This window comes from Tauraco erythrolophus, chromosome 13, assembly GCF_009769465.1.
Source record: "Tauraco erythrolophus isolate bTauEry1 chromosome 13, bTauEry1.pri, whole genome shotgun sequence".
NCBI classification, from domain to species: domain Eukaryota; kingdom Metazoa; phylum Chordata; class Aves; order Musophagiformes; family Musophagidae; genus Tauraco; species Tauraco erythrolophus.
The window spans coordinates 11,571,724-11,593,346 of record NC_141477.1 but is presented as its reverse complement, the minus strand read 5'-3'; the positions used below and the strand labels follow the sequence as shown (position 1 = coordinate 11,593,346).

General features: G+C 59.1%; 1 protein-coding gene across 2 annotated transcripts; it reads left to right on the top strand.

Annotated features, from left to right (window-relative positions):
• The first annotated feature begins 10,637 nt into the window (after window positions 1-10,637).
• On the top strand, window positions 10,638-20,629 carry LOC104380471 (glycine receptor subunit alpha-4). 2 transcript variants are annotated; one of them, XM_086619449.1, is made up of 10 exons: window positions 10,638-10,720; window positions 13,430-13,563; window positions 13,949-14,016; window positions 14,669-14,892; window positions 15,027-15,109; window positions 15,328-15,468; window positions 15,552-15,766; window positions 16,743-16,892; window positions 17,771-17,871; window positions 20,341-20,629. In XM_086619449.1, the coding sequence occupies exons 1-10, from the start codon at window positions 10,638-10,640 to the stop codon at window positions 20,627-20,629; spliced, it is 1,488 nt and encodes a 495-aa protein (XP_086475575.1). The 2 variants fall into 2 exon arrangements, with proteins under 2 accessions (XP_086475575.1, XP_086475576.1); XM_086619450.1 differs by lacking the exon at window positions 17,771-17,871 and having other exon boundaries at window positions 20,345-20,629.
• The last annotated feature ends 994 nt before the right edge of the window (window positions 20,630-21,623 follow it).

Genomic DNA, 21,623 nt, shown 5'->3' with positions numbered 1-21,623 from the left:
CGGGCTCATTTTCTGCACTGCCCTGGGCACGGGGCCAGGTTTTCAAAGGCACACGGTGACCAAAATCACACACTCGGTGGGTGTTGACCCTGCAAAACAGAGAAAGCCTCTCCACCCTGCACCCCCAGAATACAAGCACAGCCCCAGTACACCCAACAGTGTACCAACAACGGTGCGTGCAGTGCCCTTATCCATTATAGATGGGGCAGCAGGAGAAATCCCGGTGTATCTTGTCACAGCTGAGAACCTTGCTGCTATTTTTAGGCAGCCACTTCCCTGGCCGGACTGAATTTCTCATCATCTGCTGCTGCTTTTAACTGTCCTTCACCTGCCTTGCTGCCTCGGTTCACCCACTAGCAAGGCAAAAACACCCTGGCCGGGGAGCCTGAGACATGTCCTGCTATCGAGTGTCCCAGGGCAGCTCCGCAGCCAGGGAGAGCCAGGCAGCTCCCCACAGCAGCCAGGAATGCCCAGAGATTTTACTGCCCTGCAAAATCTCCCGCCCTCCCAGGCAGCCTCATCCAAGTGGAGAGGAGGAGATGACAACCGCAGGAAGGTCGCAGTGGTACCGGCAGCTTCTGTCCAGCTGCCTCCTCCCAGCAGTGCCAAGGACGCCCACAGAGCTGGCCCCGCTCGCCGCTGCCCAGGCTTGGCTGCGCTCGCTGTCCTGGATGTATTCCTGGGTTGCTGCAAGGCTGCAAAACATGCTAAATTAAACAAAAAAAATGCTGTCAGAGGCTGTCAGAGGACAGGGGAGGCACAGCGAAGGACAGATGGATAGGTCAGTGTTGCGGGATGACAGAGGAAGGGCAGGGGCTGTTCGGGAGAGGAGTGAGCTAAAACCCTCACAGGGCTCAGCCGAGCACTGGGCAGTGGGTGCCAGCCTTGGGCGTGGGGGTGGGCAGCCCTGGGACCCTGTACCCTAAGTCCCCCAGGGATGCTCCAAGGCTCTTGGATCCCCCGGCAGGCAAGGCTGCAGGCAGTGTACCAAAGCCCTGCCGGACAACCCAGGGCATAGCCCTCTCCCCTGGCACCAGTGCCTATCTCTGGCCTGCATCAGCTGCCGGACTTTATCTGAGACCACAGTGGCAGCCACAGAGGTGCCAGGCAGCTGAGATTACACCCCAGCTGAGCTCACCTCCCTAGTCATCCTTTAGAGAAGATGAGCAGATGCCGACACCTCCTTTTTTGGGGTGCCCGGTTGACGTTTTCCCCTGCAGGAGCCTGATTATTTTAAAATACTGAGTTTTAAAATTTGGAAGGTTTGCTCATCCAGCCTGTACACTGTGCCTGGGCTTGCTGGTGTAGGAGGAGTCGTGAGCCTAGGGGGCAGAGGGGGCTGCCAGCCCCCCAGCCATGCTTCTGACATCCCAAAGATGATGCATGCAGGAGCCCTGCTGCCACTCTGCTGTACTCACATCTTTTGCGGGCTGTGAAGTCCAGGGTGGAAGGGCCACATGGCACAGTCATGTGGGCATAACTGCCCATGCCTGGGGGGGTATCAGGGGTGCAGACTGCTGCTGGCAGCACAACCCGGGGCCCAGCTGATGTGAGAGGCAGCCCAGGCTGCTGGCTGCTCCCTGCTCATTTACCCACAGAATAGCCCTGTTATTTACTGCAGAAATTGGTGATAATATGCTGGTCCAAACTGCTTTCTATCCTAGTTTCTAATCTCCCCCTCAAATTCTCACCAAGCTCCTCGCCCAATGCAGCAAGTCCCTTGGGTTAATTACAGGTTTGAGGAGTGGGTGATTTTTTTTTTCCCTGGCTGATTTTCCAGCAGATTTGCCTTTCACGTCTACTGCCTTTCTCCTTGATTTTCTTCCTAAAGGAGAGTAAACAGATGCCTCACCCTGATGTTCCCTGGGCTGTTCATTACTCTCTCGCTCTGCTGGTCATGGTGTCATATTCTTGAACTGTTCTCATATACCTCTCAGAAAATCCTGGAAGGGGAAGACAAATGTCGTTCTGCCTCCTTGCAGCTGATGGTGTCTGAGAAGAGCAAATACAGCCCAGAATCACTCTGTTTCTGCTTGTCCCTGTGAAGCTGCAGTGGGCTCTGTAAAGGGTGAGTACAGGCAGCACAGGGGCCAGGCTCTGCTCTGGGGCACCTTCATTTATTTCTTGCTGCCCATGGGACCCATTTTGAAAGACTTGGGTGAATTCGTGTGCCTCCAAACAGCTGAGGTGCTAACTTGTCCCACACTTCCCCTGAGCCCAGAGGAGCGATGCTAAAGGAGGTCCTGCGTTAGCCAGGACAGTCCTTGAGAGACGGAAGTTGTGCCTGCGGAGTTCTGTCTTGGATTTCTACCCGGAGAGGGAGCTTTTCTCTGTATTTCCCTCCAGAGCCTGGGAAGATGCTTCTCCTCCTGTCTGCCCCAGCCCCAGCTTGCCCACATGTGCCAGGGGTGATGCCTCACCCAGAGACTAGGGGACAGAGTCTGACTCGGCTGCCCTGAGCCCTGTCCCGGGGCTGGCAGGACCTTTCCAATGGCCAGCAGGTGCCAGGCGCGGCAGGACTCTCCGGAGGGACGAGCAAGTGCGCGCTGGGGAGGTGTGGCCGGTCTGCACAGCAAAAAGACAGCAGTGAGAGCCCCTGGGGTGGCATTACTGTCACAGCACCACACGCCCAAGGAACAGAAAGCATGCTGTGGCATTTCCTGGAGAGCAAACCCAATGGTAGGACCAAAAGATTGGTGTGAGAGATGCAGGCATTTCCTACCTGACACACAATGCCTCACTCCAGAGTTACAGACTCAGGAGGCTCTTGGAGAGTGAGCTGGAGAGCAGTGGCCGCACAACCCTCTTGCATCCTCCCAGCAGCTGAGCCAGGCTGAAACAACCCACAAACACCACGCAGGCTCCTCTCCCAGGGTGGCTCTGGGGATGACGGATTCATTTGCTGCTCTAGTTGTTACATTCACTTAGGTGATGCCACTGCATAGCCCCTCTGTGCCAGCAAGCTGCACAGTGAGAACTGACCTCACTTCCTGGGGACGGCAAGGTGATGAGACATGGGGATGGATGAGATGCCTTTGCCAGGGTACCACATGCAGCAAGGACCCCAGGACAGCCACCCTAGAGCCCGTACCACTGTGGGAGGCAGAAGACAGAGTGGGAGAGTGAACCTGGGGTCACACCAGGCTCCTCACGGCACCATCCTCTGCAGCCACATGACCACCACTCTCAAGGGGCATCCAGCATGCTGTCCCCTCCTCAGTCACAGCTTCATTGGCACTGTGACACCCACCAGCTCTGTGGGGTACAGGTGCCATCACGGTGGCCCTGCACTCTGACTCTCGCAGCCCAGACTCCCCCAGGAAGCAGCTGCTGCCTGAGCTGCTGCTGTTTGCATCTGTGCAGCAGCGGGAGGATTTGCTGTCTAATTAAACAAATCCTTCATCTCCACTGCAGCAGCCATGCCAGGGAGGAAGTGGTGGGGCGGCACAGGGCTGGGTTCTTATTCCTTCCTCCCCACTGCTTGCTGCCTGATGCTGCAGATGTGCAACACTTAATTTTCCAAAGTTGTCCCTCCTGTGAGTCTCCAGTGAAAAAAAAATCCCGTCCCATTAGGCTGAGACAGGCAGCCTGTGGTTAATGCCACGCAACGCTATCGCGTGTTTTGCTCCTGGTGATCTCCTTCCCCTTTCGCGCTTGGAGACCACTGGGGCCAAGGGCAGGAGAGCCGCAGAGGCAAGAACAGTGAACAGAGCTCATCAAACCCCACAAGTGCTCCTGCGGTAGCAAGGAATGCACATCGCCATGGCAACAATGGCCAAGGATGCACAGAGCCAGGTACCCCAAAGTGGGGAGGGGATTGAGGGACCACGCAGACCCTGTCCCACATCCCCCACCTGCCTTTGCTGATACAACACCCTTTAGCCCAGCACTGGCTGAGGCATAGATTTTACACAGCAACTGCTCTCCTTCCCAGACTCAGGCAGGACAAAATGCTGCAGGGCAGCAGGGCTAGAGGAGGCCAGGGGATCTTGCAGTGTCAAAATCCAGTAGATTTTCCCCAGTGTAACTGGAAATGCTGGAGGCAACTGGAACAGGGGTCAGGCCAGTATGGTCTCCCCCAGCACTGCTCCCTGCAGCCAGTCAGCAGACCCCAACTCCATCCGATCACCATCCTTGCCAAGCAGAGCCATTTCTGGGAGCAGAGATGGGAGCATCCTCAGCCAAGAGCAATCTCTGCTCCAGTCCAAGCTTCCTCCCTGTAATTCCCCTCCTGCATCCCCAGGCTCGAGAGGGAACCAGCCCACACTGCAAGGTGATTTGGAGACAAGGCAGACAGCAAAGGGGTGACCCATAGGAAAAGAGAAGGGACATGAAGATGGAAAAGGGCCAGGTCACCCTGAGGGAGCAAGGCACCCACTGAGGGTTTTGGAATCTGTGCCAGGCTTTGCTGCGGGCCCCAAGAGTCTCACTCTACACTTATCTAAATTAAATCTCCCCGCTTGCCAAGGTCACAGGATCAGCTGGTACCATTGCTCCAGCCTTCCCTCTGTCTGCAGTTCCCTCCACACTTGCTCTATCTGCAAATGCGATCCACATAGTTTATCCAAAGCAGAGCACCATTGGTGCCAGGAGGCACAAGGTCTGCAGCGCACAGATGGGAAAAGGACCATCTAGTCCATGTGTGCAGGCCAGGGAGGGAGTCCTCTGCTTCTACATGATGGGGGGGACATACACGAAATATTTCCTGGAGAACTTGCCATAACATATCAGAAATATATTAGACACATGTGGATAAGAGCCTGTTAGATGAGGTGTTGGTTTTGAAGAACAGGTGTTGGACTGTCTGTTCTTTAATAGCTTTCAGGAGAGCAACATCCAAAATACTCCCCAGCCTGCATGAAGGATGCCCAAGGGCTCCAGGATGCTGGGCAGGGCTCAGGCAGCCTTTGTGCAAGGGACAACCAACTTGACAGAGTACAGAAGAGCTCCCCAAGGCAGGGCTGAGCTGCACAGCCATCGGCACATGGCTGCTGAGCATGCCCCAGCCCTTCCTTGGCTGCCCAGCCAGCTCCCATCCAGAACAGCATCCGGCCCCGTTGGCAGCCGCACTGTGCCCACGTGGCCTCTGTCACAGCAGTCCCCAGGATGGCATGACCTATCCCAAGGCTGCATGATGGCACAGGGGACCAAATCCCTATGGGTCACCCTGAAAAGTCTCATCATGAATGTAGACATGGGCCCAGGGCCAGATCCTGCATTTCTCATTGCCCCGCTCTGAGTGATCTGCTTGCAGCAGCAGAGCGGCGCAGGGCTGAGCTGCTCTCCATGGTGAGGAGGGTAGTGAAGGTGGATGGGGCTGGCCTAGCCAGGTCCTGCCATGCTGAGACTGCCTCCAAGCCTGGGAGAGGCTTGACAACCCTGTCCCTTCTGGCCACCCACTCATGTGTCCCAAACTCAGCTCTCCAGCAGCTTGGACACACAGGGACAGGTGAGGTTCCTCAGCCTGACACCCTCACCTCTGGCTGTATGGAGGGATCGGGAACACATCTCCTTAGCACATGAAACAGCCCCACAGCCACAGTGATGGGCTGAGCTCCTCAGGCCTTGCCCCTCGTTGTGGAAATGAGCCCAGTTGCAGTATCCCACCCCCAGGCTGATCCCCACATGAGCCAGACACACCCCAAGGAGGACCCAGAGGAGCCTGTATGCCCTAACCACAGCTCCCCAGCAGTGGAGCACCCCAATGTGCCAGTGTGACCCTCCGGGATCAGTAAAGGATGCAGCGCTGGGCTGAAACACAGCTCACATGCTCTCTCCCCATACAGTATTTTGAGGACTGCTGGCTGAGTGGCTGCATCTGGCACAGCCCTGGAGAGAGGTGCCAGGTCACCTTGGAGCAGAAGGAGGGAAGAGTTGACCTCTGCGCTGTTTGTCCTTGGTCGGTCCCACAGCACGGAGCATCCCTCCACAGTCACCACACGCAGCGCCCACTCCACACCATACCAACAGCATGGGTATTTTTAGCTTGGAAAAGCGCCACAAAATCATAGAGCAACATTAGCTGGAGTTGGGACCAATGTCTCGGTTCACCTTGCAATCTCTTCCAGGTCACTCTGCCCAGCTTGGTGAGGCACTGGGTCCTGCCGGCAGCCCCACATGAGCACCAAGCACCCACTGGACTCCCCAGCACCACTGCCATCCTGTCCCCTCCTCCCATGCCATGGTGCCACCTTCCCCTAGGAGCAGCCTCATATTCCCCCGGCACCCCATGACCTTCCCAGGCCACTGGAGGGACGTCCAGCCCCATCCCACCGGTGGCTACCCTCGAACCCTGTGCCTGCTTGCCCTGCTGAGGTGTGGTGAGCGTTTGGGCTCTCTGCCTGTGCTCTTGTGCCACTGGGACCCTACTCTCCCCACCAAAGCACCACTGCAGTTATTCATCCCTTAACCGTGCATTTATTCCCCTGAGATGATTCTTGCTCCTGCTGAGAAAGGAAAGCATCCGCAGCCCGTTATACAGCTTCTCCAGAGAAAGACAGGGACCAGCACGACACTGCAGAACCAGACAAATGTGCCATTAAATGGGATTAAACGCCCAAGCTGGGCACACGCTGGGTGGCCAGGCAGAGCTGCAGGCTGGCAGCAGTGCCCAGCCACCCTCGAGAATGAGTTTTCCCTGGCACTTATTTCACGCACAGTTAGACACCTCAAAATGTTTGCTTCAGGGGAGCCTGCCACCATACCCACCCTGGGGCGGAGGGGCTGGCCTCTCCCCGAAGGCAGGCAGGCAGGGTTTTCCTATTTGTTTTGCTGTTTTCCTTAGAAACAGTGATTAGACTGTGTCTGCTTTCCCTTGCTTTCACTGGTCGGAGGATTAAAAACTGGAAAGGGGAGCTGCCAACCTACCGAAGGCACAGATCCTTGAATCTTTCACAAGGAGCGCTTTGCTCACCAGCTCCTACTAAGCATTTAAGCAGTTGGTACAGAGCAGAAGCACACAGCAGTGCTTGCGTGCCAGCTGGCTGGCAGAGCTCTCTGCACTACGCCGAGAGCTCTGGTTTACACCTTGCTTTCTGAAAAAAAAATCCCAGTCCTAGGGCAAAAGAGAGAGGAGGATGTCCAGAGCAAGTTGGCTTGGCTGGGAGTCTTGGGAGAGGAGAAGGAAGGCAGGAGGGAATTGGGAGACAGTGCCTGCTGTGTGGTGCTCTCTAATTAAAATAAGCAGTCTCCTAGAGCATCTCCCTCTGCCCCGATTAATCAAGGAGTCTTCATCCTGTCTTTGGCATGAGGGTGGCCCATGGGCCAGCCCCTCACTGGATCTGGGGCTGCGGCTGCGAGATGCAGAGCATGCAAAACGCCCCAGAAATAGGAGCTGTCTCTGAGCTGCTATCAAACCCCCTCCGGAGCCCCCCAAGCCTGCTGGAGGGGAGCTGGAGCAGACTGCTTAAAGCCCACCACAAACCCGTGCCCACCTGACGCTTCTGTCCCTCCTGGTGCTGCAAGTTCTCCTGGCTCCAGGGCAAAGGCAAAGCTCCAAGCTGACTCCGAAGGACAGACCAAGGAGCAGCATGGGCAGCAGCATCCCAGCCCCCAGGCCCCGAGCAGGAGTGCTGACAGAAGAGCCCCAGGGGTCTCTGTGGCCCTACCCAAAGAGCAAAGTACAATCCTTTGCCCACTGGCCCACTGCCCTCCCTCCCACCCCCCACCCCCCAGCTCCCCCCCCTCACTGCTCCCAACATGAACAGCACAAAATTGGTCTTACAGGCAACTGTTTATCCCAAATTCAAGCTTAAGCACCTCTCAGCCTTTTCTCTGGAAAATGAACAAACCTCTTTTCAAGGGGTTGTAGCACTCAGCCCTTCAGAATTGTGTTGTCTGCAAAAGCACTATAGGGTTTATGAGGCAGGATTAAATATATAGATGTGGCAGTGCAGGGGCTGAGCAGCAGAAAGGGGTCTGGATCCAGGCAGTGTGGATTGGCACAGCCCTCCTCCAGCCAGATTTGCAGCAGGTAAGAGTCCAGCCCCATGGGAAAAGTTTGATGAGGACTCAGAGATAGAGGAGGGGGAAACGGAAAAGAAGATTTCCCACTTTCTTCTCTGTCTCAGCAACCCCAGCCTCTGCTGCCTGTGTCTTTCCTATGAGCAGTGCCTGGCACTGTGACGGGGAGGACTTCAGGGCAGAGAAGTGGGGGATCACCAGAGAGGGCCATGCCAATGGCAACCCTGGGGACTGCACCAGGCTGGAAGCTGCTGCTCACACCCCGGGTCGTAGTCCCCCTCGCCTCACCGCCGCCAGGGAGAGTGGCTGCAGGGCAGCCTGGGTGGATGCCTGCCTCGGGAGCCCATTGCTGGCAGCTGCCTGCTGACTGGCATCTTTGGTGTTCACAGAAAAATCACCTCATACTTTGATTTGAGGAACATGGGGGAGAAGCCTGTTTTTGTCACTCTCAAAAAAGCCCTGGTCAGGATGCGGCACAGTGCCTAGGGTCCCCCCCGCACAGCCAAGGTCTGCTTTTGCAGCTCCTGCTTCATCCCCCGGACCTGGCCGGCAACAAATCAGCGCTGCCTTTGCCTTCCTTTGGGATGCTCGCTGCCTTTATTTTCAGCACTGCTTTGCTCCTTGCAGCACTGGGTGCCTGCAGAGCTGTAAGGCAGGCAGGAGGGCTATGGCTGCACCATCCCCAGAAGCCTTGCCTGTCAGGGAGTCGCGCTGCTGCATTGGCTTCGCTGGCCTCTCCAAGGGCCTCATTATCTCAGGCTCGGTGCCCTGCTAACCGCAGCACGTGCAGCCGAGGCTTGTAGCTGGTTATCTTGACAGCCCATGTTCATGGTCGCCTGCAAAACTGGCTCCACAGCCACTGCAATCATCCCCAGGCCCCTTGGCGGACGCAGGCACGCCATGTGGGTGCCTCAGTTTCCCCAGAGGGTGGAGAGGATGAGGCTGGCTCCCCTCCTCCCAACAGTGTCAGGTCCACTTAGCTTGAACTGTCTTTGGAAGAGGAGCTGTCGCGCAGCGTACGTTTCCTCAGTGCCCTGAGGCTCCAGATCCTGCCTTGCACCTCCCAGCACCACAGCCCGATAAACGTTAATGGAAACGGTAATCAGAGGAGACTTCTCCCAGCTCCTGGTGCTGGGACAGCCAATGAGTGGGGACGAGGATGCCTGCATGCTGCCTCGAAGCTAAGTGCCCACTGCCTACAGCCCCCTGTCCTCTACCCTGCGCTGGACAAGGCACTGCAGGCTCAGCTTCACATAGCGAGCACTCACTCACACTGCCTTTCCACAGCAAACTCTCAAAATCCTATGCTTGCTTTCTGCCGAGGAGAAGCCGACACAGACCTGAGCCCCTTACTTGCCCTGGGGAGAGCAGGAGCAGGGAGGACCACGGTCTCCTCCTCCTCTGCTGATGTCCTCTGCAGACCCCTGCAGCAATGGCTTCATACAGTGGCTCCTAGCCATTACCGAACTGTAATTAATACAAATAAATGAAATGAGCCAGCCACAGTAGGGTGAACTGAAACCTGAATGACATATCTGCCGGGAATCACGTATTCTGTGCTTTTCTCTTTTTTTAATACTATTCACTCTATTGTAAATTCATCACAGATTGCCAAGGACCAGAGGCAACTGTGCGGCTCAGCCAGGTGGCCTCAGGGGACAGGGAAGAAGCAGCCGAGCAGCCTGAGTCCCAGAGCTGCCTACGCCCCTCTGGTTAACAAGCAGCTCCCCTTCCTCTGCCTCAGTTTCCCTCTCCCTAGCAGCCACTGCAGCTCCTCGCATCACACAGTCACGCCTTCTCCAACGAGCTTGCCTGCCTCTCCCGAGGGTTAGGATTGCCCATCCGCTGAGCGTCTGGGAAAGGCAAGAGCAGGAGTCCCAGCAGGGGGGCTAAGACCACGGCGGGGGGTGGGGGGACTCTGTCCCAGCCTGTCTGAGGGCCGGCCCTGAGCTGCAGCCCCGGGGCAGGCACCGCCAGGCCAGGCAAAGGGAGCAAGGAGTCCGGCTGTTCCCAGCCGCTCCCTCCCAGTCGGGCAGAGAATACCTCCAGGGCATTCCCCAGCCCCTGCCACAGCCCTCGATGTCAGCATATCCCTCGTTCCCGGTGAGTCCCTTAGCCCAGCGCATCCTTTGCTCCCAGCACAGCCATCAGCTCTGCCGCATCCCTAAATCCCGGCGCATCCCTCGGTCCCAGCGCACCAGCACATCCCCCAGCTCCGGCGCACCCCCCGATCCCGGACCCTCGCAAACCCCGCAGGGAGCTGCCTCCCTCCCCAGCACCAGGGCAGAGCTCTGCCGCCCCGAGCCGAGAAGCCCTCACGGGGGGACGTGGGCTCCAGGACAACCTCGACGGGGCGGCAGAGGTCCCCGAGGCGACGGGAAGGAGGCGGGCACGGCGGCGGGGAGCTCCCCGCCGCCGTGCCCGCCTCCTCCCCGCCGCGGCAGGCGAGGCTCCGCCCGGCTCCCGGGGCCCGCAGCCGGCCGGCGCCCACCTCGCGGCGGGCTACCGCTCGCTCGGACTATGAGGAGCGGGACCGGGCGGGCGGCGGCAGCAGCGGCGGCGGCAGCGGCGGCGGCAGCGGCCCCGGAGCGGCGGGAGCTGGAGCGGGGGCGCCGCCGCTGCCGGCCGGGTCATGCTCGTGCGCCCAGGGCGGCGGGGCTGCGGGCTGCGGCGGGATGGGCGCGCTCCGGGCAGGCGCCCTCGCCTTCCTCCTCGTTCTCCTCTTCGGCTGCCTCCTGCCCCGGCGCGGCCCGCTCAGGTGAGCGCACGGCGCGGGTGCTCGACGCTGCGCGTCCAGCGGGGCGGCCCCCACTCGCGGGCCGTGGGGCTCTGGGGGCTGCTGCCCTCCCGGAACCCCTCCTCCGGCCCCCGGCCCCCATCCCCGGGGAGCCACATTTCCCCCCGCCCCCCCCCCCCCCCGAGACCTGGGCATCACCCCCTCTCGGAGTCAGATCTCTTCTGCAAGACTCGGGCATCCCCTCCCAGACCTGGAGGAGCCCCGGGACCTGCACCCCCACCCCCAATCCGGACCTCTCTCCAGGGGCTGCTCCCCCAGCCAGAACCCTCCCAGTCCTGATCCGAACCTCCTCGCAAGCCACCGGAGCTCCCCCAAATCTGGCATTGTCCCCCATTCCCTTGGACCCTGACCCCTTAGGACTCACCAGGCCTTCCGCCTCCAGCCCCAGCCACACACAGCCCGGCTCTGCCTGTCCCCACCAGCCCCTGCCCCAGGGCTGGGTCCCCCTTGCCTAGGCCAGCTGAGGACTCTTGCCATGGTGGGAAATGGGGTGAGCTGAGCCAGATGACGGCCCTGGCAGCTCCTTCTTCAGTGCTGCAAAGCACCTGTGATGCCCAGACCCTCTCCTAGCTCAGGGTGTTTGGGGGGGGAGAGCAGGACAGTCCCTGACCCAGCCTCTGGGTCACCCAGGCCAATGAGTGCCTCAGGTCCCATGGGTGCAGGAACAATTCTTGGCCCACTTGGGTGGAAAATCGAAAGTCCCTGGGTCTGTTTTTCCGTCTCCGGCCACCTTGGGTGCTATCTGGGACAAGGTAAGATGCAGGGGAGAGCAGACCAGGCAGTGAGAGGTTGAGGGGCTGCAGTGACCTTGGGCTGAGCCTGCTCCCTGCCCCCACGCCCCCCCCAACTACTCAGCCAGTGCAGCTAGAGCAGCATGGGGGCATGGGGAAACACATTTGCTGCAGGGAAGGGGGAAATCATATCAAAATGTCATCACTTCACATGTGGAAGCTGCTTGTCTTGGGTAGCATTTTTGTGCAGCCGTGAGTGTTTTCCAGCCCCACAATCCCCTCGCTCCAGGGAGGTACTGAGCTCCAGGGCCCCGCTGTGCCTGGGCCAGGTTAGTGGCAGAGTCCCCCGGGGCAGGCTGTGCCAGAAATGGGGAGCTGCAGCCAAACCTTGAGAAGAGCTAGGACCCAGGGGCTGTGCCAGGGATGCCGCTGGAGGTGGCTGCACCTGGGGCATTTCTGCACTTCCTTCAGTCCCCAAGGTCCAAGCATCACTGGGGCTGCAGGTCTGCCACTGCTTGGCCAGTTAGGTGAGCCTCTTCAAGGCACCACCTGCCATGGTGCCAAAGGAGCCTTCATCCCACATGGTCTGGGAGAGGAGGATATGGTTCACAGCTATGTGGAAGGCAGAGGCCTGACTTAACTCCTTGTTACCCTGGCCTCCCACAGCCCTCCTCCCAAAGATGCACCTCTCTCATGCATCTCCTGGAGGGGGAATTTCTCCCAGCCTTTTGTTCTTGGCCAGGACCAGTCTCAGGTACTCTCTGCTGCCCATCTCCAACTAAGCGAAAACCTTGGCTGGATCATTTTGGGGTGGCCATTGTGGCCACTTCTAGCTGGCAAGGATGCACATAAGCCCCTCCAGGAAGAATCCCGCTCCCCTGGGAGGAGGTAGGAACATGACGTGTTGGTAGGAACAAGGAGGTAGGAACAAGGACTCCAGAGGATCTCATCTCCCAGTATCTGCTGGGATAATGGGGTTGTAGCTCCAAGTAGGAATGGGACCCACCTAGGCGTGGACCTGGCAGAGTTATGAGGCAGCGTACCGCAGCACCAGCAGTGTGCTCAAAGCTCCCTTTGTGTCCAGAGGTCTCCAGCTTATTCCTCTCCATCACAGCCACATGCCTGGCAATGTGGTGACCAAACATCTCCTGCGTTGTTCCTTGAAATGATCATTACAGAGTGACAGAAGGAGAGAAACTGGCAGGCTAAGATGCATTCACAAAAATATGCCCTCCAAGGTCAGTTTAAATAAGTCTTCATCATCGTTGGGAGCGCTGTGTGGGAGAGCTTATGTCAGCTCTGCGCCATGACCGGTGCAGAGGTGGGCTTTGCTGCTCCACTCCTGCCACATCGTCTTGGCCCCTGGCAAGGTATCACAACCCCTGCTGTGCTCCTGGGCACCTTCTCACTCATACCAGGCCAGCCCGTGGCTCTGGGGAGTATGTGTCCCTCAAGTTCCCTAAGCCATGAGTCCATGCCAGGCAGGGTATGGACGTTTGCTCAGCAACTCAAGCTGGGACTGGCGATTGAACCCTGGAGGGACCCTCCCTGCCTTTCCCCTCCAGCCCCGGCAGACTGTGCGTGCCAGCACAAGGCCATTGCCCACTGCACCCTGTCCCCACCACAGCCCTGGCACCAGGAGGCATCCAGCCCTGAATGCCATGCCAAGGGACACAGTGGGCAGGGGCTTTGCTGGCAGCAGGACAGGCAAGACACAGGCATGCAGCACTCAGGCTGTGTCAGGCAAGAGGGGAAGCTGCTGGGATCGCAGCAGAAGGAGGAAGGGGTCCCAGGGTCAATGCACTGACTCACCACTGGAGTTGATGTGGTGTGGGCACAGACGCTTCCCCTGGCAGCTGACAGTGCCTGTGGGGTGTTGAAATGTGCCTGCAGATGCTTGGTGCCAGCAGGCAGCTAACTTGCCTCCTCTGCCCTGCAGGCTGGTCTCAGGGCGGGAGGAGATTAAAGCTCCTTCCCGAAGCTCACCCCAGCCCATGTCACCCTCTGATTTTCTGGACAAGCTTATGGGACGAACATCAGGGTACGATGCCCGTATTCGACCCAACTTCAAAGGTAAGCAGAGGACGTGAGGCTCCCAAATCTGGCAGCGACCCACACTTATGGCTGCCCAAAACCAGGGAACGGGAAGGTATTAGTTTTGGGGCAGGACCCTAACCCGTGTCTCTCTGTCCCAACACCCTTCCGAGAGTCACGGCTGCTCCTGCAGTCCCAGCTGCCCTGCATGTGCCCGCTTTGCCTGACAGCACGGGTGGCTGCAGTGCTTGCAGAGTGTGCTGGAGTTCTCCCTGGCACACTACAGGGGTGACCCCAGCGGACAGGGGGATGCTTGTGTGCATTCATCCGCACAGTGTGGTTAGGAGGCGGCATCCCCACATGTGCCTGTGCAGTGCACGTGTCTCCCCGGCCAGCGGCGAGAGGAGGCTTCACTCTTTTCCAGGTCCGCCTGTCAACGTGACATGCAACATCTTCATCAACAGCTTCGGCTCCGTCACCGAGACCACCATGGTGAGGGTTTCACCAGCATAACAGGCTCCTCTCCTAGCACCTCAGGGCTGGCGGTGCCTCTGCCGGGCAGCGTGTGGGTCCCAGTGCCCGAGCCTGTGGCCATGCTTATGGGGGTCCTGTGAGCCCTTCTCCAGAGCCAGCCCTTACACTACAGTGGGGACATGCAGAGCCATAGCAAATGGCTGTGGCATTTGTGGGGTCAGTGAAGCAGCGCTTGGCTGTGTGGGCCACATTCCCCATGCCTGAACTGGGAGAAACACCCCGAAGGGTCAGAGCGAGGCAGCTGGTGGTAGCCCCCTCGCTGTTCGCAGGCTTGTGAGCTCTTTGTCCTTGCCATCCCCAGCCTCCTCAGGTGCATGAGGAGCTCCTCTGAGGAAGCTCCAGGGCTAAAAATTCCCTATTTGTTTTGCTGCAAAGCCTGAATACCGTCAACCATCACATTGACCCCCCACAGGGCCACAGAGCCCTGTGAGGAATGCTGCAGGCAGGAGATATTGGTCCTCCTCCTCCTTCTCCTCTTCGGCTGCTGTGGCTTTGGCTTTTCAATTTCCCCTGGCTGCTGACAGCATGGGAAGGCTCCTGCACTGCCCCTGTCCCATGTGTGGTTAGTGTCAGGCAGTGCTCCTAGCGAACACTGTGCCCTCTGCCCCAGGACTACCGAGTGAATGTCTTCCTGCGGCAGCAGTGGAACGATCCCCGCCTGGCGTACCGCGAGTACCCCGATGACTCCCTCGACCTTGACCCCTCTATGCTCGACTCCATCTGGAAGCCAGATTTGTTCTTCGCCAATGAGAAAGGGGCCAGTTTCCACGAGGTCACCACTGCTAACAAGCTGCTGCGCATATTCAAGAATGGCAACGTGCTCTACAGCATTAGGTAGAACGCTTCTCCTCTGGTACAGTGCCTGAGTGGGGAGGCAAAGCTTTCCTCTTGCCCCTCCTGTGGGGCAGCTTTTCCCCCTCGACTGCCCCAGCCCCCAGCAACCCCCTCCTTTCCTCTGCCTTCTCCAGGCTGACACTGATCCTGTCCTGCCCCATGGACCTTAAGAACTTCCCCATGGACATCCAGACATGCACCATGCAGCTGGAAAGCTGTAAGTACCTAGGGAGGTTCAAGCTGTGCTTCATTCCCTTCATCCCATCCCATCCCATCCCATCCCATCCCACCCCATCCCATCCCATCCCATCCCATCCCAAAGGCTGGCATCTCCTTGCTTCTGAGTGAGGTGAGCAGGAAGGAGCCATCGTTCAGAGTGGGGATAAACGGAGTGTGTTCCCCGCCCCGTCCCATGGCTCCCTCTGTCCTCTCCAGTTGGCTACACCATGAACGACCTCATCTTCGAGTGGCTGGAGGAGCAGGAGGCTGTGCAGGTGGCAGAGGGCTTGACACTCCCGCAGTTCATCCTCAGGGATGAGAAGGACCTAGGCTATTGCACCAAGTACTACAACACAGGTGAGCACCTCAGGGACCTGCTGCAACCCCCCTGCCATGATCCAGGGGTCTCTCTCACCCATCAGGGCTGTCTTTCCCTGCAGGCAAGTTCACCTGCATCGAGGTGAAGTTCCACCTGGAGAGGCAGATGGGTTACTACCTGATCCAGATGTACATCCCCAGCCTGCTCATCGTCATCCTCTCCTGGGTGTCCTTCTGGATCAACATGGATGCAGCACCAGCCCGGGTGGGCTTAGGCATCACCACTGTGCTCACCATGACCACGCAGAGTGCCGGCTCCCGTGCCTCCCTGCCCAAGGTCAATGCTAACTCCATGCAGGGCTCCCATGCTGTAGCCTGCCTGAGGCAGCCAGGGTGCCCACTGCCACCCCCAGCACCCCAGGGGCAGGGGCAGCCTTCCCTTGGGAATCGCTGGCTCTATAGCCTTGCCAGCTGGGGCACCGTGTGTGCCAAGGGGAACGTGGCACTGTTCGGCTGGGTGAGCTCTGGCCCATGTGTCCCAGCTGAGAGGGTTCCTGTGCCTCTTGGTAGCTCCAGCAACCGAACCCCACACACAGCTGGTCACTCACCCTCCCCCACCCCCAGGAATGAGGGAGAGAATTAAAGGAGAAATGGGAAACCCGCGGGTTGAGATAAGAACAATTTAATACAGATGATTTAATACACAGTGTAGATGCTCACCACCCCCTCGTATGCAAAGCCCGTCTCCTCCCGAAGCTGCAATCCCGGACGAACGCGAGGCCCGGAAATAGAGAGGGGCAGAGAGAGAGAGTACTCTGAGAGTGGGAGTACTGGGAGAGGGAAAAAAGAGGCAATAGAGCAAAAGCGCAGCAAGCGCAAAAGAGCAGAAGCGGCGAAAGAGCCAAAGCGCAAAAGCCCTTCTTCCCGGCCGACCCTCACTTTTATACTGGGCATGACACTGCATGATATGGAATACTAATTGGCCAGTTTGGCCCTCAATCTTAAGTCCAAGTACAAATCGTAAGGAGAGTTGTGGACCCCTTGTCCTGGCCATGCTCTCCCCTTATCCTGTTTTGCTCCTGCACACTGGCAAGAACCCGGCAAGCTGAAAAGTCCTTGAGACCTCAGTGCCAACTATAAACATCAACTTGCTATCAATATTCTTCTCAGAGCGAGCCTCTGAGTAAAACCAAACCACGGAGCTCTTCTAGCTGCTAAAAAGAAGAGCTAACTCTTTCCCAGCTAAAACCAGGACGGGGAGGATGAGCAAGGTGGAGGGCAGCGGGTCCCTGAGCCCCCTTTCACCCTTACAGGTCTCCTACGTGAAGGCCATCGACATCTGGATGGCTGTGTGCCTGCTCTTTGTCTTCGCTGCCTTGCTGGAGTACGCAGCCGTCAACTTCGTCTCCCGCCAGCACAAGGAGTTCATGCGCCTGCGCCGGCGCCAGCGGCGGCGGAGGATGGTGAGTCCCTCCTGCCACTGCTGTCACAATGTCAGCCCACCCTAGGCTGCTGAGGGGACACCTGGGGGCTGCAGGGCCAGTTTTTCAGCAGCCGCCAGGGCAGGACTCCACACTGGGTTGCGTCTCATTGCTTGGGGCTTGCAGCGGCCCCTCCAACACACCAGGGACCCATGGGCATTGCAGTCCTGCCTGCCTGGGCAGCAGAGAGCACAGCACCCATGGATGCTCCAGGCCCTGCCAGCACAAACATGCCCAGGGTGCTGTTGTCCTCCTGCTGGGACATCCTCAGGCTCTACCTCCTCTAAAAAAGCGGAAAAATAAACAGCAAGGGTGGGGGAAACGGACTTTCCCCTACCTGCAGCCCCAAAGCCAGGCTGCTCGCTGTGCTGCAGTGGCGACGGGGGCTCACTGCTGCATCAGGGTGGTGAAGGACCAAGGAGGCCTGGTGGCACCCAGAGATAGGGTCTGGGCTGCAGGCAGGAGAGGCAAGGTCCCACGCTCGGAGGACAGCCCTCCCCTCCTGTACTCACTGGCACAGGTGTCAAGCCTGTGAGATGCTCGGGGAAGGCACGTGGCTGCCCCACTCTCATTTTCCAGCCGTAAGCGCACTGAGAGGCACCAAACTTTAATGGAAAACATGAGTACACATACACACCGCACAGGCTCACAGTGCCCTGTGCAGCCGAATCCCTTTGGCATGTGCTGAAGATGAATCCTGGTGCTTGGGTACTGCTGAGGGGGCGTTTTCCCACCATGCGGACCCCCCATCCCCATCCTGCCATCCCTATCCCAGCGCCCAGAGCTGCTGTCCCCAGGGCAGAGCCATCGGTCACCCACTGTCCTGTTTCTGTTTGGTGCACACTACTGGATGCCAAAAGGGCCTGAGCAGTGGGACGGCCAGCCTGGACTCCCTGCGGCAGCTGAGCAGCCGGCACGGCGGCGAGCACACCTATGCAACGCTCTCGCAGCTCTCCAGCTCCTGGGGAAAACACGACCCTCCGGCAGCCCCTTGCACAGTGCAGCACGGTGCACCCCCAGCCAGTCTCACTCCCTCTTTCCAAAACAGCCCCCCAGGAGCTGGCCACAGGGGCCAGCAGAGGCCCGTGGAAGAAGCAGGGCAGTGATTTGCACAGAGCATGTGCCCACAGAATGAAGCTGCCACTCCCTGGGCTGATAAGAAATTTGTGAGAGGGATGGGAATGGAGCGGACTTCTCTGCAGACACCCCCGCTCCGTGCCTCAGTTTCCCTTTCTGTAATGCAGGACCAACGCAGCGCCCTTGCTGGGGCAGACCAATGGCTGCTTCTAGGCTGCTGCCCAGCTCCCAGGCCGTGCCCACACTTCTGGTGGGGCAAGGGCTCTGCCTGCCCAGCTCTCCTGGCACAGGCATGTTTGAGGCACTCACAGCTGCCTGCAGTAGCTCCAGCGTGGGCAGTGTCTCAGGGCACACGGCACTTTGCAGCTCAAAGTGTAGGGAGGAGCGGTGGGGCAGAGCAGGCTCCGAGGCTGGCAGGGAGATGCTGGGGGATGACCGCAGCTCCAGGGAGGAGATCAGGCCTGGGACATCGTAGCCTGCCCGCCCAGCTGGGCTGCCCCGACCCTCCCCTCTGCTCCCGTCTGCCGTCGCCAGCCCTTGGATGACAAAAGACATCGCTGCCTGACAGCGCAGCCCGCCTGCCGCAGCCCGACGGCAAAGCCTTCCCACAGCCCCAGCAAAGCCCAGAGAGCTCCCTGCACCTAGCCTCGGCACCCAGTGAGTGCCCCTGGGTTGCTCCAGCCCGGAGGGACCCAGGTGGGAGGATCAGCACTCCCAGTCTGCTCTCTCCTCCCCCGAATGCCCTGGTTGGGCCGACTGGCTCCCTGGGCTGGGGGCGTAGTTGCTGCCTCCGGAGTATGCAGGGCGTCCCGGCTCCCCCCGCACCCGCGTGCTATGGGGCAGCTGCAAGCGTTCAGCCTGAGGCAGGCGGACAAAACTCCGCTGCAAATGAGAACTAATCTCGGCAATTTGAGCCGATGGTGCTCCTCCCAGTAAGAAAGGCTGCTTAGCTGGCAGCTTGCTAAGTTAAATAAAGATGTCAGGGTGCGAGCTCTCCGCATGAGAGCTCCTTTGCCAGCTCAGCGCCTGTGCGGGCTGACAGCAGCGGGGCGGCTGCTCTCTGCAGTTTGGAGGGCAGTGAGGTTGGAGACAGTGTTTGGGATCCAGCATCGGGCTGCGTGTGGGCATGGCGCGGGGTGAGGGCTGGCCTGCAACATGCCCTGGGAGAAGAGACCTGCTGCAGCCAGATGTGGCACCAGTGGAGCAGAGCAGGGATGAGCCAGAGACCAAATGAGTAGCCTGGGGCCTTGGTGAAGCCGGACGTGGAGTATGGGTTTGCATGTGCTAGAACCTTGCCAGATCTTTGTGCACACAACTTCCCCACCAAGGATAAAAGAGCAGGATGAGGCGAGTTGCTCAGGATGCACAGCTGTCAGCATGGTGGAGCACAGGTACTGCTGGCTGCACCAGAGGGGCTGCAAGGCAAGCAGGATTGTGCCATGAATGATGCAGTGGGCTGCGACCCAAGGGTGAGGGCAGGCACCTGGCTCTCACAGCATTTTTCCAGTCTTAATCATGGACGTGCAGACCCACGGGCACGCTGCACTCCCTGCAGGCCCGTGCCACCATCGGGGAGATGGGGTGAGCAAGGGCAGAGAGACCAGCAAGGAGTTCCAGCTCTCTCAGCCTCCCTCCTCTGCTACACTGGGCAGCCCCCACCAAGCAGCCATGAGGACAAACGGAGGTCTGGGCCCTTGGAGGGACTGGAAGGCCCTGCAAGCCCTGCTGGTTGCCAGGCTCCTGCATTCCTGCCCAGCTTTGCCCCAGCAAGCTGCCTGCCCCCTCCTATTCACTGGCACAGGTATGCTTCCACCCACAGCAAGCACGGCTGCCACAGCAGCACTGCCTGTACTCCTGAGCTCCCTGCAACCCCGAGCTCCCTGCACCCCAGTGCACCCTGAACCCCTGTGCCCTGCATCCCCATGCAACTTGTATCCATGTGCCCATCTCCTCCCCTGCCCCATTTCACCCCCATCCCCCTGGCTGTAGAGAGCTGGTCTTCCCAAGCCCCTGAGCCAGAGCTGGGAGGAGGCCAGGGGCTATCAGTGTTGGGCTGCCAGGGTCGGGATTGCCTTTAGATGCACCCTAAAACCACGTGCCAGGTGACAAGGCAATGTCAGTGCGCACTCCCACACCCCTTGCACATCACTGTCTGCCTCTGCCCACAGCCTGCCGGCCCCACGCTTTTGCCTGCACATTTCAGGCTTTCTGAAGAAGCATTTAACCTTGTGCCAGGCACGCACATGACCGGTATCACCTGATGGGGGGTGTGTAGGACATGCAGCCACAAGTGTCTGCTCACCTTGCAGTATCAGTGCCCATGGGGTGTCCTGGCTGACAGCCTTTCCCTTTGCCAGGAAGAAGAGCTCGTCCGCGAGAGTCACTTCTACTTGCGAGGCTACGAGCTGGGCCACTGCCTGCAGCCAAAGGATGAGGCTGGGGAGGGCCCTGGCATCTACAGCCCCGCTCCGGCCACCACCCTGCTGCGGGAAGGGGAGAGCCTTCACAGGCGCTACATTGACCGGGCCAAGCGCATCGACACCATCTCCCGAGCCGTCTTCCCCTTCGCCTTCCTGGTCTTCAATATCTTCTACTGGGTCATCTACAAAGTGCTGCGCTCTGACATCCCCTTGGTGCCCTGAGGCCTGGAAAAGCATGACTGCCTCTCGCTCTGACCCCCGCACTGCACCCGGGTGCCACACACTCAGCCAGAACCACATTTCCCTCTGTCCTGGAGCAGCAGCGCAGAGCTGGGCTGAGCCTCAGAGCCCGAATGTGGCAGCCCCCATGTCCCTTCAGATGCTGAGCCATGGAGGGGGGATCAGCAATCCCAGGTCCCCACAATCAGCTAGAGAGAGGGACTCTTCCTGTCTCCTGCAAGGTGTCACCTGTGGGTACTCAGGGATGCTGTGCTGCTGGGGCAGCCCCAGCTACCCAGGCATGCTGCACTGCCATGGCACAGGGAGCCCCTGGTACTTTGGGATGCTGCACTGCCATGGCACAGGGAGCCCCTGGTACTTCGGGATGCTGCACTGCCATGGCACGGAGAGCCCCTGGTACTTTGGGATGCTGTGCTGCCATGGCACAGGGAGGCCCTGGTACTTTGGGATGCTGCACAGCGGGTGACCAGAGAACACCACCTTCCAGCCAAACACCCTCCACCTCTCTGCACCTTCCACATCAGGCTGCTGCTTCTCCAGGCTGCATCACTGAGCTGTGGGCCACGAGCAGCCAGGTGAGAGGCTGCAGTCCTCTCTCTTCCCCAGGCTCAGAGCTTAGTTGCAGGAAACAGCACCCGGACTGTGTGAGGTGCTGGCTGTGGCCCCACAGCCCCCAGCCCAGCAAGAGACAGGGCTCCTCGGGCCCCCAGCCAGCTCCAACACACAGCAAAGCAGCGGGGTGGGGAAGCAGAGCCCAGAGCTGCCCATGGCCATAGGCAGCACTGTCGCAGGGACACTGGGCAGGAGGGTCCATTTCCTCCAAGGAAACACTAGCCCTGGGGCAGGCAGCAGGTGAGCCCCATCTCACTGACGATCAAGGGGCATAGACAGCCATTGCAGCTGCAGACAGGAGCCAGCACTACACTACCTGCAGGGTAGGGCCCACAGTCCATCTTCCAAGGGAGATTTTTCAGGA

Coding starts and splice junctions, on each gene's coding strand:
- LOC104380471 (XM_086619449.1), top strand. CDS start 10,638: ATGGGCGCGCTCCGGGCAGGCGCCCTCGCCTTCCTCCTCGTTCTCCTC. Junction 13,564..13,948: donor TATTCGACCCAACTTCAAAG/GTAAGCAGAGGA, acceptor ACTCTTTTCCAG/GTCCGCCTGTCAACGTGACA. Junction 15,110..15,327: donor CACCATGCAGCTGGAAAGCT/GTAAGTACCTAG, acceptor TGTCCTCTCCAG/TTGGCTACACCATGAACGAC.